The 27,098-nt window shown below is 38.8% G+C and overlaps 2 protein-coding genes across 2 annotated transcripts in view; one reads left to right on the top strand and one right to left on the bottom strand.

The window, feature by feature from the left end:
- UBAC2 (UBA domain containing 2) overlaps positions 1 to 27,098 on the bottom strand; it is a 93,903-nt gene that overhangs the window by 53,267 nt on the left and 13,538 nt on the right. Inside the window, exons 3-4 of the mRNA XM_054383793.1 lie at positions 26,546 to 26,665; positions 26,012 to 26,118 (exon numbers count right to left, since the gene is read on the bottom strand). Coding sequence (XP_054239768.1) covers positions 26,012 to 26,118; positions 26,546 to 26,665 — 227 coding nt within the window. The remainder of the gene's footprint in view (positions 1 to 26,011; positions 26,119 to 26,545; positions 26,666 to 27,098) is intronic.
- Positions 23,114 to 24,076, top strand: GPR18 (G protein-coupled receptor 18). Its single transcript, XM_054383783.1, has one exon. It carries the CDS (start codon positions 23,114 to 23,116, stop codon positions 24,074 to 24,076), a length of 963 nt encoding a protein of 320 aa, XP_054239758.1.

Below are 27,098 nucleotides of genomic sequence, written 5' to 3'. Positions count from 1 at the left end.
ACTCCAGTTGGTGGCCAGTCACAAGTGATGCTCCTTAGGCCTCAATACTAAGACTAGTTTTCTTTAATATCTTTATCAGTAATCTGGATTAGGGGATTGAGTGCCCCTTTGCTAAGTCTGCAGACAACACCAAGGTGAGTCGGAGTGTTGATTTGCTTGAGGGTAGGAAAGCTCTGCAGAGGGATCTGGACAGGTGGGATCAATGGGCCAAGGTCAACTGTCTGACATTCAACAAGGCCAAGTCCTTGGACCAGGTTGGGTCCTGCACTTGGGTCACAACAACCCCAAGCAATGCTACAGGCTTGGGACAAAGTAGTTGGAATGCTGCCCAGTGGACCTGGGGGGTGCTGGTTCACACTCAGCTGGCTGAGTGTGAGCCAGCAGTGTGCACAGGTGGCCAAGAAGACCAGCACCATCCTGGCCTGTATCAGGAATAGTGTGGCCAGCAGGTGATTGTCCCCTTGTACTTGGTGACACTGTACCCTGAATACTATTTTCAGTTTTGGGTCCCTCACTACAAGACATTAAGGTGCAGGACTGTGTCCAGAGAAAGGCAACAAAGTGGGTGAAGGCGCTAGAGCACAAGTTCTTGAGGAATGGCTGAGGGAACTGGGATTGTTTAGTTTGGAGAAAAAGAGGCTGAGAGGAGACCTTACTGCTCTCTACAACTACCCAAAAAGGAGGTTGTAGTGAGGTGGGTGTTGGTCTGTTCTCCCAAGCAGCAAGCATCAGGACAAGAGGAAACTACCCCAAGTTGCACTAGAGGAGGTTTAGATTGGAGACTAGGAAAAACTTCTTTACTGGAAGGGTTGTCAAGCACTGGAACAGGCTTCCCAGGAAGGTCATTGAATCATCGTTCCTGGAGGTATTTAAAAGATGTCTAGAAATGGTGCTTAGGAACAGGGTTTAGCAGCAGATTTGGTAGGCTTAGGTTAATGACCTTAAAGGTGTTTTGCAGCCTAAACAATTCTATGATTCTAAATCCAGAAATGAAAGCTACATAAACACCTGTTATTGAACACATGACCAAGTGAAGGTGCATAACTTGAAAAATCCCCAAACATGAACTTTCAGCACAAGAGCATTTAGTGCCTTTACCATTCCTTTTGCTGAGAATGCAAAAAACTAAGAACTACTACTGCAAGTGCTCAGAGGTTCCCTCAGCTGCCTTGGGCTCCAAGATACTGAAACCCAGCTGAACATACAGAAATAAAGCAAACAATCTCCTGTGGTTTGCAATCCCTGCAGAGGAGGACAGGTAAGTAAGGAATTAACAGACTCCAAGAAAATTATGAGCCAGCTTGTAGCATAAGAAAAATAGATAGAATCATAGAATTGTTAGGGTTGGAAGGGACCTCAGGGATCATCTAGTTCCAATCCTGCTGCCATGGGCAGGGACACCTCATACTAGATCAGGTGGCCCAGAGTCACATCCAGCCTGGCCTTAAAAACCTCCAGGCATGGGGTCTCTGTTCCAGTGTCTCACCACCCTCATGGGTGCAGCCAAAGAGGAGAAGATAAGCTTTGCCTTACATGACCAGTTTTAAGGAACTGAAAAGCAATGACATGCTCTCCTCTTCTATCTCCATGTCTGTGGTACAGAGCAGAGGAAGAACTCAGAACAAATGAGGGTTAGTATTTTAGCAGTATCTGTGCTGGGTCAATACATACAAGATCAACGGACACAAAGAATCACTACAAAAACATGAAATTCATTTGAGCAAAGTATTTTCTAATACAGTTCTGGCTAAGATGTGGCCTGCAGACTAAGGCTATGGTACAAAATTAATTCAGCCAAGCTGTAACCCTTTTCCAAAGAAAAACTGAGTGTTGTGGGTTGAATTCAAATTTGTGGCTGTTATTCAAACCACCATGCCAGCTTCAAAATCAAAGTGCTGGTTGGAGCAAACTATTATGGGACTTGAAGTTCAGACTGTAACATGAGAGGCTACCTGTTCCAGTTGCTATTTTCTGGTTCCAGGTTTTTGGTGGTGTCTCTCTTCCACAGGGATGGCAGCGATATGGGTGGGAGCAGGGTAGCACGCTGGCTTTGGTTTCCAGTTTCCGCTGGTTTGTTTTTTCTTTCCTGCATTTCACTGTGCTTTTTCTGCAAGTAGGCTAAGCTAAGGTAACTGCACATTATGATTACGTTATCCTACTTTATACTAAGTTCTTATCTCAAGCCTTCATCTCAACGCAGAGGTTTCTTTTGTGTTACTTTTCCCTCACTTCTGTGTTGGGTGTTTGAGCTGGGGCACAGGCAGGTTAACTGATTTACTGTGTTAAGCAGGGGAATTTTTCTTTGTGTAGTAAGTGCTCAGACATAATTCCTCACAAGTTTTTCCCTCTCAGAATATTATCCTAACTTGCAATGTCTACCTTTGGATTTCCTAAGGCAGATGTCTCATCTTTGCACATGACAGTCTTCAATCAATTCTTCTCCCATGAGTCTGTCTGGTCCCTTTTGAAAATCAAAAGCATCTGTGTCTGCCACATTTTGCCACAAGAAGTTCCACAGACTAACTACCCATGGTGTCTGAAGCCATTTTATTTCGCTTTTGACACCTGTTACTTTCATTTAAGTCCCCTGCTTCTCACACCAGAAATGAGTGAACACTGTGACTCCCTATTTACTCTAACTCCCTATTCTGATTTTACAGACCTGCATCAAAGCCCCTTCTCCTCCATCTAGTCTCTTCTCCAATGAACAGTCAGATCAATTCACCACTTACAGAGGAAGGAAAGAAGGCAAGTGCAAAGAAAGAACAAAAATCTGTGTTCAAGCTGGATGGCAGGAGAACAGAGTATATCTGTACACAGGGAGATCAACAGCATCGTGATCTACTTTTCCTACCACAGTAGCGCAAAGTTAATTGTCAAAATTAGGACCTTGCCCCATGACTACTAGAATTGGATATCCTTGTTCATATGCTTTAAGTCAAAAAGAACAATACCTTAATGGGCTGTAAAAATAGGCTTGCAGGAACCTCATGAAATTCAGTGAGTCAAATGTTACGTCCTGCATCCAAGATGGAACAGCCCCACACAACTGGCACCAACTGGTTAGAACGAAGGTTGGCAAAACAGGTCTGGGCTCCTAGTGGTCAGCAGGTTAAAGAAAAGTCAATAGTATGACCTCACAGCCGAACTTGTATGGGACTATGTTCAAAAGAACATAGAAGGATGTGATCTTTCCCTTTTATTCAGTACTTGTGAGCTCACACCTGGAATCCTGTACCCAGTTTTGGGCTTCCCAGTACGAGAAAGATACTGACATACTAGAACAAGCCCAGCAGAGGGCCACCAAAAACGATGAAGGGACTTGCAGAACATGCTACAGGAGGAGAGGCTGAGCGTGTTGAGATGGTTCAGCCTGGAGAGGGAAGACTGAGAGGAGATGTCACTGTCATCTTCAACTGCCTAATAAGGAGGCACACAGAAAAGATGGCAACACTTAGTACCCTGCACAAGTGGCATCAAGGAACAATGAAACGTTAGAAAGCATTTTTTCACCATGAGGTTAGTCAGACATTGGTAAAAGTTGCACATAAAGCCTGTGAAATCTCTAACATTAGAGATACTCAAATCTTGACTGGATACAACCCTGGTTAAATTGGCACTACCAACGCTGGACAACACTACCTTCTAACCTGCATGCTCCTACAACCAACAAATTTGGTCAACTTTAGGTTAGACAACAAAGCAACATGAAACTCAATGGCTTGCAGTAAAACTAGCAAATGATACAACCTGGAAATCTTCTACTGTTGTCCTCTATTTTAAGTCCTCATCAAAATGCTGTCATTAGCATCCTCCTAATATAAAGGTTGAGGAAAAAGTTGCATTCATTTTTCCTCCATGCAAAACATGATTTTGTCCTGTTCCTCTTTTCTTTTCCTCAGTTGTGACAGATGTTGTGCAAAAGGCTAAAATAAAAAAGCGAGTTTTGCACCTGTTCTAAGGGCAGCAACATTTGTGGTTATCCTATCCCCTCCAGAAAAGAATACATCGTCTTATACCACACACGAGAGAGTGCTATGTTCCTCCCTTTAATAAGCTAGACTTAGCAGTTTCATCCTTCCTGTGGCATGTAACTTTTGAGGGAAGTTGTGGTTAGTTAACAGGAGGCACTCTGAGGCAGCCTACTTTAAATATAGAGATGCTGAAAACTGATTATTCTCAACTCACTAGCCTACAAAGCAGCCAGGCAATGTTTGATCAGCAGCTGCTGATACTAGGAGGCTATAAGGTCTTGATGAAACCTTAATAACACAAGTACTAAGTATGGAAAGTTACAGCAATTCTATTTAAAAATAACAATGGCAGATCATTATCCCCAGTTGGATAGAAGAGATGAAGCATGTATGAGGCCCTTTAAAAAAAAAAAAATCTGAAAAGTCCTGACAGGTTACCTCCTGACAAGACTACAAAGGCAACTCTGGGACAATTCATTTTGTCTTTGCGAAAACAAATACAGCGTATTCACAATGCCAGCTATTCAAAACAGCCAAAACACCCATCAGAACCTTACTCCTTCATTCACTCAGATGGAGGGAAACCAGCTATTTCAAATGTGTCAGGGCTAGCTACTTGGACAGATGCATAACAATGTTACTTATGCTGAAAGAGGACTCGAGGGCATATATTCCTATCCCCAACACTTAATAGCATCCCCTGATCTCTCGCTCTGTGCAAGACAAAACCTAATATAAATTACCAGACATCCAGAAAAAAGCCTGCAAGAGGATAATACATTGTACATCACTATTAAAAATGTGACCTAGAAGAAAGTTGTGTAGGGAAAAAAAAAAAATCTGAAATTACTGATGTAACATTACACTGAATTAATTTCATTAAACAAAGGATTCTTCCTCTTTAACTCCTCTTAACTCAGAAGCTACAGCAGAAGTTCTAAAAGAGGCACACTTGGATGCCACCATTGACAAGCAGAACTAGTAACCACAAATGCCAGCGATGACTGCAAAATGAGCAGCTTACAGCTCTTAGCACAATCAGGCCATCTCTTTGCCCCTCCTTGCTTTAATCCTGCATCATTTCAGCCATTCAGATAGCACCTCAATCCTTGCCCATAAGGCATCCGTCCATACCTAGGATCACAGGCAGAGCTGTCCACAGTTAGACAAAGCTACAGAGGCCAAGCTCACCGCTGACAGCAACTAGCTGACAATCAGGGTCAGGGAAATGCCTCTGCTGTCTGAATTGATTTTACCATCTGCATAAAAGGTCTCTTTACATTTCCTGTACTGCATGTGGAAGCTGAACTTGGAAATATCAATTCCCCCGGCTATCACTCTGTCTGCCTAATAGTGTGGCTGCTGTAGTATTTGTCTTTAATGTTTTAAACAGTCCTTCTAACACCGAGCAAAGTTTACTGGTTAATTTACTTCCTCTGTCAAAATAGCTATAATTAGGCAAGGCAAGAAGATGAAGCCTGAACTCTCAACTTACTTCTCAGACATCTGATTCTAATGCTCTTTAACAAGGTGACACTTTCTACTCAATCAAAAACAGGAAACAAGTGTGTCTCACTCACCACAAACATTGGTGGAAGAAGTTTTTGCCACTCTTTTTCACAGCTTTATCTGTCTTTGTCAACATCTCCAAAAAAGGTGTAACCAAGTAAGAGTTCTTACTTACACTCCCGCTAATCTGAGGATCTAACTCCACAACAGGGCTCTTCTATATACAGGACAATGACAGCAGTGGGCAAAGAGGAAGGGAAGAATGTCAGGGTGTACCAACTAGATGAACCAAGAACTGCAGAGCACCTCAAAACTATAAAAGAAATTTTACTTAAGTGGCCTTTACTTAGAAGAGCAATACTTCTTTGATACATAATAAATAAGAAAATCAGAAGTAATTTGAATCACAATGTTTGCAGGCACAGATACTTCTTACACTCCTTACTTCTTACCTTACCAAACAGTGATTCATCTATCTACCCTTATAGCCAGCAGTGGACAAATATTTTGTGTGTACTATGAGCAAAAGAGCCTGGAGGAACACTAGTGATCTCACAGCTGATGAACATCAGAGATCTGCACCGCATGCTGTCCCTGACCCTCTGAGGTCCAGCCGATGCTGTAACATGTCAAGGGTTCACAGCATCAGAAAAGGTCTTGAGATTTGTAACTTGCTGTTGGCATTTCTGGGCTATTAATGAAGAATTACTTGCCTTTCAAGTGTTTGTGCCTTTCTTATTGGGATCCAGAAAGAACTGTTCTCACCTTCTTGCAATACAACCTTTTATTATCATTTTTCCAGTCACCAACATCAGTAGGATAAAAGATAAATCACTCCAAAAAGTATTCCTTCAAATCAAAAAGTGACTGAGTTAAAAAAGTAGTGATTTTTTCTTTTAATAAGCAGAATGAAGGCAAAGTAGTTATGCGACTTTGTGAAGAGTAATAAAGGAAAAAAAATGCAAGCAAATTGGAGAACATAACAGTGAGCTACCCTGAAACCTAGGAGAGAGAATCAGGCAGTACTCCATCTGAGAAAACCTATAATCAAACAATGGGTGTAAGAAAACAAAGAATTAAAATATTACAATGAAAAAACCCCACCACTTTTTGGGGCAACAAACACTCAAAAATATAACAATCTATTAATGCCACATTAAATTGAGAAAAATGGCTAAATACAGTAATTTCTGTGCTTCAAACATACTACTGTCAATAAAAAACAAAAATAACTTAAGAGGCTAAATAAACTTGTGCTTCATTTGTTCAAAACAAATTGGTGAAACAAAAATATCCCTCATTTTTAAACTTAAGATTTTACTATTTGAATACTCTATCTGTGCTTTCCAAAAAAAAAAAACCCAAACAACTTGATGGCCTCTCGTAACAACAACCACCAAATTAAATACTGTGGGCAATATCACAATGTGCTCTCCCCATGTGGCTTCACTTTTAACTTTTTTTAGATCTCACAACAGGCATGAGGCAAAGATTGCCAACAGAGTGGTTAAAATTCTATTGAAACAGACATGTTTTCCATTCCTAATATCTACCTATTCCTAGAAAAATTAGCTCTTTACAGAAGCAATTTCTGAGTGAAATGTTAAATTATTTTATTTTTTAAAAGTATATTATTGCAGATAAAAATAGTATCTACTTTTATTATTTACATTTTTAATTTGTAGAAATGTAAAAAATGGTAATCAATTTATCTTTTCTCTTCTTTCATTTTTAAAAGTTCACAACACTGGTACAAAGTAACTCTCAGTACCATCACCTCCCTCCTCTCACCAACTCCACCCAAACTTCTTTTCTGTTTCCTCACACATAATAATGGGAATTGCCACACCAAACATGTTTCTCTTTGATCTGCTACCCTGATTCTGATAGCCAGATACTAAATCACTCTGACAGATGCAATGTCTCATAATAATATGCCTATTGTGCAGTTTCTTCATAACAATTACTGCTTCTTCTAATTGCCCTTGTTTAAAATTATCCAGTGCAGAAATCCAATTACAGCTCACTTATCTTTAAAATGGGTTAAGACAGTTGGCAATATTTAGCCAAGTTGGCAGACACATGTAATGTTTACTTCCATAAGCTCCTTAAAGAATTCTGACTACAGAGATTAATCCTGCTGCAGGGTCTATGAGCTTCTCTCCCCTTAAATAAAAACACATATCCAATTTGAATAATTACACTTAGTTCACAGATCTCTGATAAAAATATTCTTGGAACTTTCCACTTAATAAAAGCAACTAAAAATGCTTAAGTGTGAATGTGGTGACAGTCTGCAATTAGAAATACCAGTTGGCACTCTCTGAATTTGACAGGGTAGCTCATATCAGTGAAGTCCTTCCAAAGCTCTACCACCCTGCTTTCAGCTACAAACACTGGAAACACCTTCTGTCAAATCACCTCCTCCTACTGCTTTTTTTTTCCATCTTAAATAACACTGCTCAACTTTGTATTTTATGCACAGGTGCTCCTGTCTGAGAGGTGAGACAGCAGATAGACTTCACATCCCAAATGCAATGCAGAGGTAAGTATCCTAATTATTATGAAAATGGAGCATTGCTCCATCTCAAAAAAACCTCAGCAAATCCTGACACCAACTAAGAAACACTTGATTTTCCTTTTGTTATTATAGTCTGATATCCAAAATGGCACTGCTTTCTACACCGCAGAGCTTTTGGCTGATAATGACTTTTTGATCTCTTCTTACGAGTATTAAAATCATCATGTGGTGAGATAAAGCTGCAGAGAAACCCAGTTCAGAGGTTGGGGTCTGCTCCATCCTCTGGCAGAGGTTGCTGACTCTACAGCAATACATACCTTAACCAAAACCACCTGAACCTGGGCTGAAGCAATCAACTGTGAGTCTCCTTGGTAAAGATTAAAAAAAGAAGAAAGTCCCCATTCTGTTTTCCACCTAATTGTTCCCACTGCTCTCCTTGCTCTGGTGCTGGCATCATTAATCCAGAAACAAGCAGATTTAGAAACTTAACCCAGTGGGAAATGATCCCTGCAAAAATTTATGTGTATTCATGTTTTATTTCTAAACATCATTTTATCTCCCTGTAACCACTCCCTACAGGAAGTCAGATGACTTGCACTGCAAATGGTAGGTAGGAAAGCACAGACTAGGGTCAAGTGCTTGCTCTGTTAAGCAGCAGCCAATGCTTCAACCAGCACAGCCCTGCTATAAAATCTTCAGCAGGTGAAGCAAAGCCAGACATTTGTTCTTACTGTCTCCTTAGCAAGGCTCTAGGACAGGAGTGGAGAGCACAGCTGGGGAAGCCGTATTTCAGCTGTTTTCATCAGCTGAACACGGGTCAGAGCCCTTATTTCTGAGTACAGATGCCTCAAGCTGCCTCACACCAATCAAGTGTCACTTGGCATTTGTTAAGAATATTTTTTGCCTACCATTACTTTGTCTCTTCTGTCTCAATTATTAAGGTCTTCATAGTTCCTTTGAGTCTAAATATACCGGTCCTGTTCCCTTACTCTTTAATCTCTTCTCACAATCACTACTATATTAGGCAGAAATTATTTTAATTGAGTTTACTGGTGCCCATATTTGGGATGGGATAAGTCATCCATAGTTTGGAAATCCATAAGTCAAGCACTTAAGAGCAAAGATGTTAAGCTTAAGAATACCAGTAAGGTGGGGTCCTGACTGTTTACTCCCCTTGTTGGTTCAATGTAGTGTGGAAGGATTGACACATACCCTATCTCTCTCATTTGCCCATCTCACACTTACAACACACAGAAGGAGTTCAGAAGTAGACAAGAGGAAGGAGGTCTGTATATAGATAACACACCCCAAATCTCCAGTTATAAGCATGACATTCTTATTTTCCTTTGAATGAATATATTTGTATGAACGTTCACTGTAATGGCAAACATTCGCTTCTCTCAACTGTAGCTCAAAGAAGTTGCTTGCCAAAGGAAGCTAGTATTCAGGGAAAGAGAGGTAAGACTGCACAGAAGCTACTGCAAGCACTGCTTCAGGCCTGTAGCCAAAGAAACATTTTTGCTAAGGTGTAAATAAAACTCTGATTTTTATTTCTAGAGTGGGAACATTCCTTAGTGATTCCACTGTGGACACTGGGACTCAAGTCTGGTGTTTAGCCCTAGCTTCCTTATCATCTCATAGTCTGCTGTTATTACAACAGATAGTTACTACACCAAAAAAGTAAAAAAAACCACTCCTGAATGACCTTTAGAAATATAAAGTCCATTTGTCATTGAGGAGGTACAAAGATGTTCCAGTACTAGAAATATGATGAAAACACCAGGATGATTTTCTGACAAGTGATGTGGTATCTGGGATGAATTCTGAGAATTTTAAAAAGAGGGACAGCACAGGATGTTACATTGCTTCAGTCACACGGACTTCAATCTTCTTTTATGCTTCTGTCAGAGTACACAGCTACCAAAACACTATCTTCATCAAAAGAGCTGGTGCCACAGGCTCAAAGAGCCCTAGTGTGAGAAAAGAAAGACCTAAATTAACATCCCATTATGGAAAAGGATCATTAAGCAAAGGCAAAACAAACTAACAAAACCACCCCTCATCAAGTCTGATAAAACCCATGGTGACAAGTCTCAGAAAAGCAGACGGATTACTCCTAAGTATCCCTTTGTGGAATTGCTTTTATTTTCTTAAGTGTAAAAGACAAATAAATAAAAACATTTAAAAACTGACAAAAGTTTTAAAATGTAGAAAGGTATTTTCTCTCACACTACAGGGGAAGTCTGCTCATTTAAGAACCACAAGAGAATAAGTGCTTCCTCTTGGCTGTTTCTTAACATGGTTTAATGGACATACTTTACCAACCCAAAACTTATCCCCAGGCTGAAAAACAGGGACAGAAATCAAAGAAGGAGGTGCGGAGTGACTGCATTGTTAGCTGAGACAGTCTTGAAGGAAAGCTGCCTCGCAGATGGAGTGGTGCCATCACAACTAACTTGTCTGCATCCTGCCCAGTCTCTCTGTATCATCATAAAACTGGAAAGGTGGCCTCATGTCTGACTGGCTCCAGAATAGAGGAAAACAGTTTTTAAAATAGCTCTAAGCAGATTTCCTGTTTGTGACACACCTGACTTATGCACTTAAAATCCCAATTTGCCAATAAGTAAATTAAGTTCCACCAAATGACCAACATACCTAACCTAAGCCAGAGGGCGATGTGTCAGCCTTCCTGTCTGTGTAATACACCATGCTACTGTCAGCTATTGCTGTTTGGATAAGCTGAATCTTGATGGAGAAAAGGATCACCTACCTCAACTAGCCTGAACTTTTTGCATGTTTGGTACAGACATGGAAATTCAAGACACAAGGTCTCTGCCCCTCCAAAGACATCAAAGATCCTGGTTTGGGTAATAGAACTCCATGATTATGTATCTGTTAATAGTTGAAGACAAAAGGCTACAATCCTGTGACAGTGCAGTTTACCACCACGGCATCCTCTTTCAAACTACACCTATGTGCAAGGTGAGCACTGAGCAAAGTGTTATGCACGGACCCACAAGTCCAGAGGGATGTGGGAGTATATGGCCTAGTGTGAGTAAAGTGCCCCCCAAGCCTGGATGGGCATAGCCTGGAAGCAATCAAACTCATGTTTCTGTGAGGGTCTACGAATCTAAAGAGTAGAAAACTGGTTGCAGTTGTTAGGATCCTGACACTTATTCTGGTAAACTGCCACTTGTGAGCCACTCTACTGAACCAACAAGAGTGGGTAACTTCACTTAAGACAGGCATTTACTTCAAGGGGCCCTTGAGACACATTTAACCTTGAAAGCAGAACATTATACTGGGATTAGTCCAATTTTAAATGAGGACTGGCTTTTAACTCTGTATCTAATACACACATTTTTATTCTGCAAACTTCTTGTCTTAAATACAATCTGGTATGTTGCACACCTGAATTTAGAGTTATGATTTCAAAATAAATTTTTTGTGGACAGTCTTACTTTGTGTGAAAAATACTGTCTTTTCAAAGAGAACTTACGGCTCCCACAGCTTCCCAGATTTCACATTTCTGGTATAAAGGAAGTGTAGAGAGAAGCAGCGGGTAGCATCAGCCTCCCAGAACCATCTGCATAGATGTTTGACTACATGACAACTGCATGTGCTGGGAATGGAGAGGTGGGCACCACAGGCGAACAGCAGCTTCAGCCTTTCCCACCATCTGGCATCTGACATCTGATCCCCTACTGTGCTATCAATTCTCATGTGGCAGCACAGGAACTTCACTTCCCTCCACCTTCCTTACCATGCACATCATCCAATCCACACCACCTAAGCAATCCAAGAGCACACCTCATTATGTGATGAGCTGAAGAAGGTCCTCATGCACAGCTCCCTGGTGATTTAAGCACCTTTTATTGGAATTTATATTTAGTGTAAAGCTCAGGCAGAGCAGAGCCAATGGATGGCTATGATGACCTATGTTGCAAAGCACGTAAGCTATTTTTGCCTCATTTATTGTGACCTATTTTCATCATAGAGACAATAAGTTGGAACTAACTACCAAAATATGACTCGGATAACCGCTGTTCAAAATTTTGAATGTAATTCTGTAGAGCAGGCTAGTAACTGGCTATCTCTCCTCTTCTTCATTCATTATTTTTTGACTGAGCCATTTTTGAAACTACTTTGGAATTTTTGGTCATCAGGAAAAAAAATTACATCTCATACTCGCCACATTGTAATTAGTACATTGTAGTGGATGTCATAATGTCTTCAACTGCTAAAGACTACTAAAGAGAGATTTTAATGTTCATCATATCTGCACCATTTGGCATACTTCACACTACTTGAAAATTAAACAATTTAGACAATTTTGGGGCTTTGTTTGGATTTTTTTTTTTTTTAGTCAATACACCATTCACACCTCTTTTTGATTCATGACTGTAGCTCATCTTTTCTTTTTCCAAAGAGGACTCTCTCAAGTATTCTAGGGCCCAAACTTCTGGCAGGAAATTGTTTAGCTTGTTCATGACAAAACAGAAACAAAATAGAAAAGCTGTAGTAGACAAATGATTTCTTTGCAAAAAATACTTCCCCATTAAGACCACCATATAATCCTTTTTCCACCACTACAGACCAAGGTGTCTGATGCAAAGCGATGACTAAACAAAAGGATAGTATTCAGTAAGCATAAAAGCAAAGAGAAAATTAAAAATAAGTCATAACAAAAATCTTGTTATTTACACAGAAAGTCAGCAAAGTCCTTTTAATTCTGAAAAAGAGATGTTCCAATTTCCTAATTCTTTAGTGAAGCAACCATGAGAGGTGTTTTTACTAACTATACATGCTGTCTCTGTTTCATACATATTTGCTTTTTAAAGACTCAATCATACAACTGTGCCTTCTCAGAAAACCACTGAACTTACTGAATCCACTTCTGTCCATTACTCTGGTAAATCAAGAGGAGCTTCTTCAAAGTATCAGTCAGTGCAAGACCTCCTTTGTGAAGTTATTCCATTACTCCCTCCTCTTTGTCCTAAGAGAACAACCACACTATGTTGCAAAAAGACATGACAGACACAGTATCTCCTCATATTAGTAACACCTCCCAACTACTTTGACAATTGTTCATTCACTTCTCTTCCTTTTTTCTCCACCTCAGTCAAACAATAAGCTGCTCTACAAATATAAAGATAGGGAAGAGACATACAGACCATCACTGGAATGGAGGCAGTTTGTTTGGTTTTGGAGGGGGGATATCACATCCCTTATGAAAGATTACCAGATTAAAGTGTTGTAGCAACCCATACTTAGAGCAGAACTTCTACAGACAGGAGAGAACTGATGTTTCTAGAATGTAAGGACTACTTCAAGATTGTTTTCCTTCAGATCAAGTAACCTGGGGCACAACTGTCACTCAGAAACAACAGCTGAAATTATCATTTGTACAGAAGTCTGTGGTACAGACATCTACAATTAGATCCAGGATTTCCTTTTAAATTCCAAAGGGACTTCCACATCCCTGTCTTCCTTTACTATGGTTGAACAAATAAGCCGTTCCTACTTCCCGAAAAAGGAAGAGAGAAGGGGAAAAAAACACAAGTTGCCAGTAAAGACAGAAAGAAAAGAATATTTTCTTAGAGATGATCATCCCCATAAGGAACGAAAATAGCCTTCAATGATAAGCTATTAAGCTAAAAAGGAAGCCTCCTATTCCAACACAGAAAAGAAAGCTTTATTTTCATGAAACAATTTAATCATTAAATTTTTTGAAGACACTCACTCCTTCAGAAAAATTAAATGCTGTTGTAGAAATGTTGTTGTTATTGTGTCTTATTTTGATAAAGACATATCAGACAAATAAAACAAAACAAAACAAAACTAGAAGGTTGCCTCTTTTTTTCCCATCCTTTTGTCATATAATAAAGTCAGAAGAAGAGTAGTAAATGTTGACTCCAGTCCTTCTTCTCCTTCCCACACCAGATGTCTTCTAATTCTTCACTTTTTCAAGGTAAATTCAGACTATACACAGTAAGGAAATCTTCGCTTACAACTCATGCTCAGAATTGTATCTTATTGTTCAAAAAGAAATACAGGGGGAGACCTGAAATGTAGCTCTTTGAGCGACAGCAGAACAAGTACAGGAGTGATCAAAGTTTCCATACCACGTGGTACCTCCCTTCCATGCGGGAGTCTTTTCACTCTTCATCATCAGTGTTCCTGCACAACTGGCTAAGTAGTGCAGGTGTATAAAGGAACGATCCCCACTGTATCTGTTTCCCGCTATGCTAGATAATGATCCATAGATGGCAGCATTGATGCGGTAATTCATCTTCACCATACACTATAGGCTTTGGGCAAGGAACTGCCTGGCAGTAAAAAGCCAGATCCAGGATCCCTACTAAAAGACACTATGTCAAACACTCGCCCAATAACTGTGACAATTTAGTGTCCACCATCTTGACAGTAAAGAGTACTGTGAGCCATTGGCTGCTGGTATAGTTCTTATAGTTACCTCCATACGCTGTCAAATTAGACAGAAGGAACTTAGATATACCAAACATCCTGTCACCTTTACTGCCCTTTATTCCTCTGCTGCACCTCATTCAAGACAAGCTTTGTACTCCCTCTCATTTCTGCTGTTTAAGTGCTATGCATTTGGTGACCTATATCCCCACACAGCACAGAGCTCACCTACAAGCAAATGAAAGCAATGCCCCAGATGTTCCAGGACAAAAATAAAAATGCATTGACAGGCAGTACGATTTAGAGGCAAAGGATGAAGGTGTCTGACCATAGAAGGTACGCAAGTCTCAGTTTGGGTTCAGTGGCCCATGCTGTCTTAAAGCCACCTTTACCAACACAATGTCTACACAAGGAAGGCTGCTGCTTAAATTATTGAACTTCAAATCTGTGCCCTGCCTTGTTCTACTAGGCCTCTTGTCAGGATAAAACTCAGGATTTTCATCTCCTTCCCCTCAAAGTGCATGTGTGTGTGTAAATTTTTTTTTTTTTTTAAGTTGAATCAGAAAGTATAGAGTCCTCTGACAAAGCCCAGCTCTGTCCCTACAGAGAGACAGTGATTTCTCTAAGTCACCTGACTTCCTTTGCCAGCTCACAGGATCAGCTGGCCTTGGCTCAGAGATCAGGTACACTGAGCATACTCACACTGAACTTGCCCTTTACCTCCAACGACAGTGCTGAGACAGCACACCAAGCAACCTTGACCTGCAGAGATCCTAACGAATCAGATTGACTGCTACGTGAAAGGAATTGAGTTCCTTTGTTCCAACCTGGATTACGCAAGACCTTCTACCATCTTGAATATTCCCTTGTGTCAGATCAACTCCACCACAGCACACCAAGCTTCACAACATTACTGTGTTTGTTAATCTGTGCCAGAGACAGGTAGCACAGGTAGAACAAAATTAGAAGACTGTTACTTCATCAAAGCTACCTGCCTGGGCTAGGCACTATGCAACGCATGCAAGGTGCTCTTGAATTTAAAGGAAAGTTTGCTCTCATTTCAGGCACTTTTAATTAAACACTTTGCTGGCAGACTAAAGCATATGTAGCAATTTTTAATTCTGTAATTGCTGATTGCCTATACTCAGGCTAGTAACTGGGCAGAAGCTGTCCAAGATCCTGAACTTTAGAGGAGTCAAAATTATTTTCCCAGCTTCTGCACTAGACTTCATCAAAAGCATCCAAGCATATGCAGCTCCCAACAAAGACATTTCTCTTGAAACACTAACTCTATCCTCCACCCCAGGAGGCATATCAAGTTTCAGAACAGTACTCCTACACACCTGAGACTTTTAAAAGCAGTTTAACAATAAAAATATCACACAGCATGTTATTAGTAAAGAAAAAGGTATTTGAAAAAGCTCTCCTAGAAACCTCCAAATTGGAACAGTCGACTCATTGCACAGCTCCTGACAATGCATAGAGATTTTAAAATGAAAATACTTTTTTTAATAAGAGTATTCATGCAGGTTTTAAACAACTATGAAGCATTTGTCATGAAAAATCTGTACTTTTGGAGAAAAAAAAAAGATGCTTCACAACAGTGTTTCCTGTGGGAAGCAAAAATCAGAACTGACATTTTTTTAAGTACTGCTTCTTTCAAAGGCTGATATTGCTGAACAGATGAACTGCAGGTCAGATGCACTGTATATTTTTAGGGTATTTAGTGACACAGGGTTTGTCCTGGCTGCACAAGAGAAGGAGTGGGAAAAAAAGCAACAAACAACTGCAGGAGAAAGATAGGGTGTCAATTTCATTACTGATGGTTTTTAAAATGAAAAAATCAGGAACTCCTTCCTCAAACCATACCAATCCTAGCAAAACACAGAAGAGAAAGCAAAATGTGACAGTAATTAGGACATGTCAGGTAGAGCTAACTAGGCTGCAGTCCCATTAAGCTGCTCCATTTCCCATTCCCTCACACGCACCATTTATACTCACTTGCAGAGAGGAGGGACAGCTATGTCATGACACCACGTCTGAGCAACACACATATGGCAAAACTGGAAACAGTTACAGTAGGTTTATGCAGTCAGTGCCATGACAACCTTTAACCAGTAGTCTGTTCTTAAACCTTCACTATAATACAACACATACTAGAATAAAAAATGAAGCATGATTTCCTCAAGGTTGATAACAGTAACCCAAAACTACATGTAGATTCACCCACAAGTTGGTAAGTTAATAAACTGACACATGGGAAGTTGCTTCCCACACCAGTGGTGCACTGGACTGCGCTAGAAGCTTCAGTTCTTTCTTTTCAATAGGTCCGAAAGATGGAAAAGTTCAGAACACAAGCTCAAGCCTGCTCCCTACCAAACTGAAGCAAAGAGTGGTCCTTCTGCCCTTCTGCGTGCAGAACTTCGCAGGACAAAGCTTGCATTACACAGTAAGTAGATAGGCAAAACAGTTTGTGCACCATGACTAAACCACTGAAAGACCAAGTAGTGCCTTACTCATGCAAACGCAACAACATGAAGACAGTATCTTCAGTGCTGCACTTTTACATTGTTGCAGGTAATCAAACTCATTTCTTCTAAGGCTTAATGCCAGTTAGTGAGTAACAGACCACATGTAATAAACCACATGTGCACACTACCTTATTCTCAGATATGAAGCACACTGGCTAAGCTTTTAACCACCCAAAAACTTCAACGCAACACAACTAAAATTATCTTTAGCCCCTGAACTTCAGAACAGCAAAATAAGACCTGGAAGGAACGGCACATTTATTTCAGTAAGTGCTGGAGTGCTTAAAGTACTCACCCATCTGAGGGAAACCAATGCAAGACATTCATCTCTAGCTGATAAACAGTACAGGAGAACAAAAATGGTAAGGTGCTTCCTACAACAGAAACCAAAGCACCAGGGGAATGCAGCACAGCAGAGCAGCTCACTGCCTCTCACAAACCACAGGGCAGCTTTTCACTTGGGTGTTCACATCCAAATGTTTATCACCCTGCAGCTGCAGCCAGCCTGAGCACCTGGACAAGAACAAGCAAACACTTGCTGGCAGTGCAAACACTGGTGCCAGACAGAGCTGCCCCTCCATGCTCAGGAGGAAGGCCTTCCAGCCTGTCAGCAGCAGAGTGGTTTGACTGCCTCTTCTCCACCAGGCAGACCGTGGATAGTCTGAATGAAAGCAGAACACAGACTGACATGTATATGCTATGGCAAGCCAGCTGGATAGCTAACCTGCCAGTAAACTCAACTGGGCTGCTGTTATCCACCTCTGTAAACTATTTCAGCTGCCCTCACAAGGCATCACCTCCTGTAGGGTCAAGAAATCAGGCAGCCTCTTCAGACAAAATGAGTCACAGCTATAAAACCTCACCCTTTCCACCCCTCAAGAAGACAGCAAGCCAAGAGGCAGTGCACAGCACATAACTTTTCCGATCCCTGCCTCAACATCTGCCTGGTTTCCATCCAAACCCAGAACCGCTTTTGTACTCCTTTAGCTAAGGGGGGACCTGTCTACCCACTTGCTTGTTTCAGTACATTCACAGCACAATTCCCAAACGTTATTTTTACCAAAATAAAGTATTCCTGCCTAGGAGAGTTCAAAAGCCTAGTTATTCTCTTCCAAGAGCCACACAATAATTTTTAAACCTTTTAAAATATGTATGACTGTCCTGGTTTCTGCTGGGATAGAGCTAATTTTTCTTCTTAGAATGTTGCTGAATTTCAATGAGCTTTCACTAAGCTTTATACAGCAGGAGTGACTCACCCTGCTGAAGCACGCTTCAGAGTTGTTTTGCTAATGGTAAAGCCACTGGAGAGTTTTCAATACTGGTTAGCCCTTTTAAGATAACCCTTAATCCTAAAATACTAAGCTCTTTGTAATAGATTTTTATTTCTGTAGGATGATCTGGGTATCATTTGCAGCTAATTACATTTAAGAGATCTGTGGAATGATACAAAAATTAAGTTTGGTATTAGTTCACCTAAACAAGACCAAATAATTAATCTACACACTAAAAACCATACCCAGGTTCCTCTCTGTGACTGCTTCACCCATCACACTGACCTAAGCAAATACCTACACACTAGAACAAACCCGTTCAACTGAGACAAATTACATGACTTCAGCAGAGAGGGTGTACTTCACAGAAGTTATCTTTTGCACTGAGGAACACCTACATACACTACTTTTACAGACAGTGAAGAAAGATGTCCCCACAAATCAAACCTGGTTCTAGCCACATCTGAACTGCAGGCCTTGATGCTTCTGGCACCATGGGCAAATCCTGGCAAATTCTTGATAGCATGCCAGGAAGAGAATGAAACATTACAGTCCCTTCCTCAACACACATTTCTCCTTCAGTTGGAGGGGTAGGGGAAAGAAGGCTAGAAGAGGTACCAAATTCTCTGTATTGTGCTTCAGTGTCCCAAAGATTGCCAGTCAGAGACCCAGAGCTTAGTGAGCACTCTGCAGAGAAATGGGAATGATATCCTTCTCTGAATGGCTATTTCAAAGGTTGGATCTTTTTTCAAGTCGACAAAGGTGAAACGTAGGAAGATAGTCTTCTTTACCTACTATGTTTTGTGCATATTCTCATCCCAAGAAAGATGTCTGTTGCAGTGACACAGTTCAGAGATTTTACTCCATTTTAACAAAGGCTAAAACCTCTCCTCATACAGCATTTTTCTTCAAATCTATTAAGTAGGCATGTTATTGGTTTAGACAGCAAATAAATAAGGAAACATTGCTGTTGTTTTAGTAAAATATGGTAGGTACAGTACAAACAAGTTGTGTATTCAAGTGAATCAAACTTCTCATTTCAAATGTAGCAAGTTGCTATCACTTTCAGACTGACTACTCGCCAAGGTAATAGAAGTTAAATGGGGATTTCCACAAAAAAAGAAAAAAACACTATGCATTACAGAAAATACAGTTACTTTGTGCTTATATTAGAAACTTCTGCAGACCCAAGATGCATGTTCTTGCAGAAACCTTTGTATGCAAACATTAATAAAAATGGGGTTTTTTTATACCATAAACATTTTTAAATGCATGTTTGAAAGACTCATAGGACAACAGCCTAGTTTGACCACACCAGAAATAATGTAAAAGCTTGTCTATTAAAAGGTCCTAGAAATATCAGTTCACAGGTACTACACTTATGTTAAATATTAACTTTTAAATATGACCAATAGAAGAGCTAAGCAGATAGATTACATCATTGTTTCCTGCCTGTGAAGAGGAGCTATTCTAGTTTAAGTAAAGCTGAACAGAGAAGCGGAAGTCTAAATCATCTACAGATTTGGGGCTACTAAAGGAGCATCTCTGAAGAAACTTTGCAGTGCATAGAAGGTGAGTAACAATCCATGCTAACAAAGTAACCTGGATGTTTACCTATGTCGCTTCTTTCTTCAGAAGCTGAACATGGGAATTCTAAAACTAATTAAAAGGTATTTAATTTCTTTAATGCACTTTCAAGGTACAGGCAGCATTCCATAAATAACATTTACTGTATTTGTAACAGCAAATGATCATAAATACTGTTGTTTAACATTTTAACAATAAATTTTAAAATATGCAATAACTAAAAGAACTTGTAAGTATGTTACTACTAAAGGAAAGAAGTTGTTTTCCAAAAAAAATTATTTTCTTTCTTGGTCCCTGAGCTTCACTGAAAGCCATGTTCTCCTCAGGGAATGCGAGCAAATGTAAGGGACAGCCAAAGAAAAAGTGGTGGTTTGGAACAGAGATACAAAATCCTTTAAATGCAATCACTGTTGCCTAACTCATAGTAAGAAACTGGAAGAAAAGGTGTAATTATGGTTTTGTTCTGAGAGTCTTTGTTTTCATATGCAGCACCTAGATGTGTTTCACAATTCCTATCAGACATTCAGGACCTCAGCTATCATTAAAAACTTAAAACATTGATAAAACATACTAACCAACATTACAGTAATGATTCAGAATTAACATAGACATCCAACACCAACTGACTCTAGAGGCTCTTCAGAACTGCTTTAAGCAATGCTAGCAAGTGTTCCTATTATGAAAAATGGCAACTAGGGCTAAACCATACACTCAAAGGCACACAATGATCTACTTGGGCTGACCTAGGTTATCAACCTGAACTCTGTGCAGACAAGTACTGATGAAAATGCAGAACATCCACACTCATGTACAAATGCAGATGGGTAACTAAACACTTTTTAAAAAAACTCATTGTTTTTTACCTACATAAATGTTATATTTTATATTCTTGAAAATTAAATTCAGGAAAAAAATATCCAGTTATAACACTGATATGCATTTAAATCCACAAAGTCTGAGAAGAGTGTCTTCAACAACTAAATTACACAGAGACACACCTTTTTTGTTACAGCATGTCCATTCTTTGATATATCTGAAATTATCACAAACTTGAAATAACCAGCAAACAAGCTATGGAACCACTGGCTGTCCTGATAGAAGCTCATGCCAAACTCAGCTTCCTCTCTTCCAATCAACATCAATCTTCTGGTTATTTTGGAACTCAAATCTGACCAGAAAAATTACAGACACTGCAAGTGCAAAGAAGAGCAAAACCAAAACCAAAATTCATGCTGTTTGTTACCTTTAATCTACAAAAACTGAATTCTACTACCTGACCTATACATTACTACTCAATTCACTTGCTAAATCAGTGAGGATCTTGAGATAGGTAGTAATGCATTATGCCACACACAACCGCTAACAAGAGATTTAAAAATAGAACAGAAGAGAAAAAATAACAATGAAAATGTGTGAAGGCAGCCAGGGAATATTAAGCAATATTTGGACAATTTCATGCAACAATAATGGAAGTGGGACAGTATGTCAGAGTATCTTAACTGTGCTATACACATGTGCTACAATTTTTTTTAAGCATATGCCATTAATATGGTCTGCTATCACTAATTCTGTTCATTTTAGTGTTCTTCACACAATGTATTTTAAAGGCATTCATACAGATGCCCTCCGAACCTCTTTTTTGTCAGTATTATATGCATAGCTTTTTCCATGCAAAACATAAATTTACACATTCTAATGGCCTCATCTGATCAGAAAATTTATCTTTGAGGCCAAAGTTTAGGGCTAGATATTTGAATGCATGATTTTTTTTTTATACCTGTAAATCGGAGAATTATAAGAAAATCAAAAGTCCAAACTTGCTATTTTGAAGCAAAAACTAACATGACATATTTAATGGGTTGTACTTAAGTTAGTTACTCCATGGATACTCTTTTCAAAAGAAGCCTGTATTTGCCACTGTCAAACCAGGACACCAGATTAATAAACACTGATTCGATCCCGTGTGTATTCCCACTCCACAACAAACAAGTATCTGGTAACATCACAGTAAAAGCATAAATCAGAGGAGCAGTAACAATAAGCCTTTTTTTTTTAATGTATTCTCCACTTTTGGAAATAAAACACACAGGAACTATGTACTCTTCTACTCTTGAGGACAGCTTTGGTGCCTAACTGATAATGCAGAAGTTATTTGGCTGGCTGGCGCAAGTGGGAAGATCAGACACGAACTCACTCTTTCCTCCTCTTCACAAAGCTGCCACAGGGCTGGGTAAAAAGCCAAACAGAAGGAACCTTCTCATGCAAAGTCATGAAACTGTGATCACAGCAATACCCAAGAAAGCAAGCAGGTACAAGTTAACCAATGCACCCTTGCAAACATCATGTAAACCCTGCCATCCTCAAATGTCTCCCCTATATTTCAGCTCTCATCATCTACGTCTGCATAATGACATTTCAGATGTCCAACTCCTATGATCAAGAAGCTGAGAGAAGTAACAGAACTGTGCTCTGGAGCAGCTGGCTACCAGCCACCAAATTTTCCCTCCAACAAATAGTGTGCACATAGGGCCTGGCTGGAGAACGCACTACTTCCTGTTTTACAATTTTTTATAAAGAGAAAGTTATCAATCTATTAATCTCATTCATATGTCAGGTATTTGGTTCTGATACCTTGGGATTAAATATTGTATTAGAAGCTATGCATCTATCAAGATAGCTTTTCAGTGTCTTTTACAAGCAACAGCATGCACCTATTCTTTTGGGAGCTAAGTAGTTCCTACACAGATAAAATACAAAGTCAGTGCTTCACTTTGCATATCCAAATGTCACTACATGTCAGGCTCACTTACTTCTTTTCATAACTAGTTTTAGTCATTAATTTTTCAACACGGATAACTTGAAGAAATTATTAATTTTTTTCTTTATTAAGAAAATATCTCTCTTACCTCAATTACAGCTGTTACAATCTAATTACCAACTACTGAAGCACACTCAAAGAGCTGGTCAATCTTGACTTTTTGATTCCTTATATAAGAAATTTCTGAAATAATTCAAGGTATTTAACTAAAACTAGCTCTATCACAAGTCTGACAGTACATGTACTTCCTTCAGAGCACAATAATGTATTTGTAGTCAGAAAAAGCAACAAAGCTAACACATTTTCACAGCTTAACAATATAATTTTGTCACTAAACCCCATCCTACGACAATTTTCTTGTTTGGTTTTTATTTTTACAGAAGTTTTTTTTTGACTGAGAATAATTTTTCATATTTTATCTATTTTTAGGGTATTTATGGAGTGCAACAACTATTCCTAAATTCAATTAAAATATTATGTCTGGAAATCACCACCCTGAAGAATACAGAATTGCATCACTGGTCTTCTACAGTTTTGTATTCACGGTGGGATTACTGGTGAATGCCACTGCACTATGGGTATTCAGCTGCACTACCAAGAAGAGAACTACCATAACCGTATATATGATGAATGTAGCATTACTTGATATCATTTTTATATTTTCCCTGCCTTTTCGAATAATCTACCATGGAAAAGAAATGTGGCCATTTGGAGATACATTCTGTCGCATTATCAGTGCTTTCACTGTATTTTATCCAGCCATTGCATTGTGGTTACTCACTTTTATAAGTGTAGACAGATTTATGGCTATTGTCCAGCCCAGACATGTCAAAGAACTGAAAAATACCAAAAAGGCTGTGCTGGCTTGCATTGGAATCTGGATAATGACCCTCGCAACAACGTCCCCATTGCTATTTTTACAATCTGATCCAGACACAGCCTCGAATTTTACCACCTGCATGAAAATGCTTGATATCATCCATTTAAAGGAAGTAAATACATTGAACTTTTCTCGTCTGATTTTTTTCTTTTTGACTCCCTTGTTTATCATGATGGGGTGTTATCTAGTTATTATTTACAATTTTATCCACGGCAAAACTTCCAAACTGAAGCCTAAGGCCAAGGAGAGATCCATAAGAATTATAGCTACTCTGATTGCTCAAGTACTTATCTGCTTTGTACCCTTCCACATTTGCTTCGCCTTCTTGATGCTGCAAGATGAAAATACAATTTACAATCCCTGGGCAGCCTTTACCACCTTTCTCATGAATCTCAGTACATGCTTGGATGTGATACTGTACTATATTGTTTCTAAGCAATTTCAGGCAAGAGTCATCAGTGTAATCCTCTACCGCAACTACCTTAGAAGTGTGCGCAGGAAAAGTTTTCGAACTGGAAGTGTAAGATCACTCAGTAATATGAACAGTGAAATGATATAAAAGGAGATAAAAAATGTCAGGGGACTTTTATAATGTAAACAAGTGACTTTTTTTCTGAACTACACTGAAGAATGTTCAATAGCTGGAAGTAACAAATACATTTGTTGCACTGTATGACAGAAGCAGAATAATTGCACTTCTTTATATTTGCTCGACAGCTTTTGTAAATCTGAAATGAACTAAAACCCTAGTATTAGAGTTATATTTTCCAATGCTTTTGTCATCTCAAAACTCATGAATATTTTCAGACATGAAAAGGTGACTATAATAAAGCAGACAACATTGAAGAATTGTCATGCAATGTATATGGTAATTCTCTATATTTGCACAACCAAACACTCCTGAAATGCCCACACTTCTAAAATTAGCTTCATTCTCTCAAGACTGATGTTAGCACACCTTAAAGAGAAAACATTTATATTTCATTCAACTAAAAACTTCTTTGATAAGATTTGTTTGTAACTGACAACAATCTGCAGTCATAGATAAAAATATCAACAGGTATAATAGTCAAACTATTTACTAATCCTGTGAGTATGATATATACATTTATTACAACCTACTCTTGCACAAAGTATTTTTTTACACAGATGAAAAACCGAATTTTTCCAAACACACCAGCAGCCTATATCCCAGCCACAAACTTAAAAGTAGCAAACATGATGCGTAACTGCAGTACTACTGAAGTATTCAACTCCTTTTCACACAGAATCACACAGAAACATCCAAGTTGGAAAAGACCTTTGGGATCACCAAGTCCAACCAATAAGCCTGCTCTACAAGGTTCATCCCTAAACCATATTCCCAAGCACCACATCCAAACGACCTTTAAACATATCCAGGGTTGGTGACTCAACTACCTCCCTGGGCAGCACATTCTAATGCCTGACCACTCTTTCTGCGAAAATTTTTTCCTAATGTCCAGACTAAACCTACCCAGTGGCAGCTTGAGGCCATTCCCTCTTGTTCTACCACTCATTACATGTGAGAAAAGACCAGCACCAACCTCTCCACAATGTCCTTTCAGGTAGTTGTAAAGAGTTTTGAATATTCACCCACTACAAAAAATATATCTTTATAATGTCAAACATATGCTTTTTCTCCCTTATTAAATCAGACTTTAGCTACTTTCAAGAGATGCGCTACAAAAGGCAAAAATAAAAGAACGACTAATATGGTGTTTAATGTTAAAAATCTAATGTTAAAAATCTCCAAGAGCTTTCATTGTTACTTCAGAGCATATGACACATGGAAACCTGAGTCTATATGAGGTTCATCTCACCTGTCAGAAGCTTAACAACAAAAGGCTCTGCAAGCCCTGTGGCTCAACTGTAATATATCTATCTCTTGTTAAGTGTGGAAATCTCAAAAATAGGTTATGTGAAACTGAATCACTAGCTAACTAATAATAAGGATTTATGAATCCTGAAGAATTTCAGATTCAAGCACTAAATGGATTAACATGCTTTTGCATTCAATTTTTGAAACACGACCATATGAAATAACAGTATGAAATACATACAACTGCATGAGCATCTCAAAGTCAGCATAAAGATATGCATTACAGTTGTGCTGTCTTTGTGATTTAAGAAAAAAAAGCATCAACTTGATTACAGAGTTATTGAATTGAACAAAACCGAATACAGCAATAATTTGTGCATTGAAAACTGTGTTTCAGTCATGCTGACACTTGAAATGGGGCTAACAGAATGGAAGGTAATAATTCATTATAATTAATTAACTGCAGATCACAACTAGGAAACTAATGATCAGAAGAATAATAGCTGTGTCAAGAATCTTTACACTGTAGTTCAAGAGAAAATTAAATTTCATGTGAAGGGCTACATGAAGAAAGTTTTTTTAAAAAATAAAACTGCACAAAATAATGCTTTGAAACTATTTTCTAAAATAACCAATCCATTAGGAGTTACTTACAAACCAGAAGGCAAGCTGTTGATGGTGATGCCAAATATATACTGAGCGGCTTCTACAAGGAGAAGATCAAACAAAGCTGAAAGCATCCAAGCACCCAGTAAAAATGACTGGAAAGAAAAAGTTTAGTTTAAATTAATTCAATAGTTTAAATCTAAGGGTTTGATACATCTCTACATAAAATAAAGAAAAAAAAGAAAACCACTATACTAATTCAACTAAGACAAATAAAATCACAACATAATTTTAGATCTACATGGTTAGACACTGAAGAATTAAAAGTTAAATTTGTCACCAAAATTAAAGTCTTGTAATTTTCAACTGATACAGCTTCAAACTTTAATTAGAATAATCACCTAAATGCAAGATACTATCAATGTAAATTTAGATTTATGCAAACCAAATTATCTTTTAAATTATTTAATATATATTTATATACAAGATGTTAGTAATAAAACTGCAATATTAATCCAAGACTACAAGGTTCTAAGCTGTGTAGAAAATAGTTTGTTAAAAACAAATGTAAGTGGAACTTACTGAAAATTTTCTGCTGCCATATCTTCTTTCAAATATTCTAAAGTTGTAAATGAGCAGACTGCTGCAAAATGTGTCTTTCAAATCAAGACATACTGTTCTCCCACATATAAGTCTCCAAACCTGAAATGTTAAAGATCATCATGTTAAGTGTCTCTTCCTTCAAGGAAATGCTCTACAGAATGCAGTGCATTTAAGGAGGGAAACAAAGTGAGTACAATGTTATGGAAACTTCAAGAAATCTGTTTTAAAATAAAATATTTTCAAGGAAGAGACTGATGAAATAAATCTACAATTCAAACAAAGTCAAGTCAAAAACATTTTTATGTCCCTAGTTTATGTTCACAAATATAAATGAAAATCACAACCCTACTAAGCTGGAGAATTCTGAAAAATGAGTAATTTTCAAAGTGACATCCAGATACCAACTAGTCCAGCATACTGCTCTAAGCAGATCTAAATCAGATAACTTTGCCTGGGGCCATGCCAAACTGACTCTCAAGCACTTCCAAGGATGGAAGTTCCATAGCCTATCTGAGAAATGTATGCCAGTGTT

Source organism: Indicator indicator, chromosome 1, assembly GCF_027791375.1.
Source record: "Indicator indicator isolate 239-I01 chromosome 1, UM_Iind_1.1, whole genome shotgun sequence".
Taxonomy (NCBI): domain Eukaryota; kingdom Metazoa; phylum Chordata; class Aves; order Piciformes; family Indicatoridae; genus Indicator; species Indicator indicator.
This window is presented reverse-complemented; position numbering and strand designations above follow the sequence as displayed.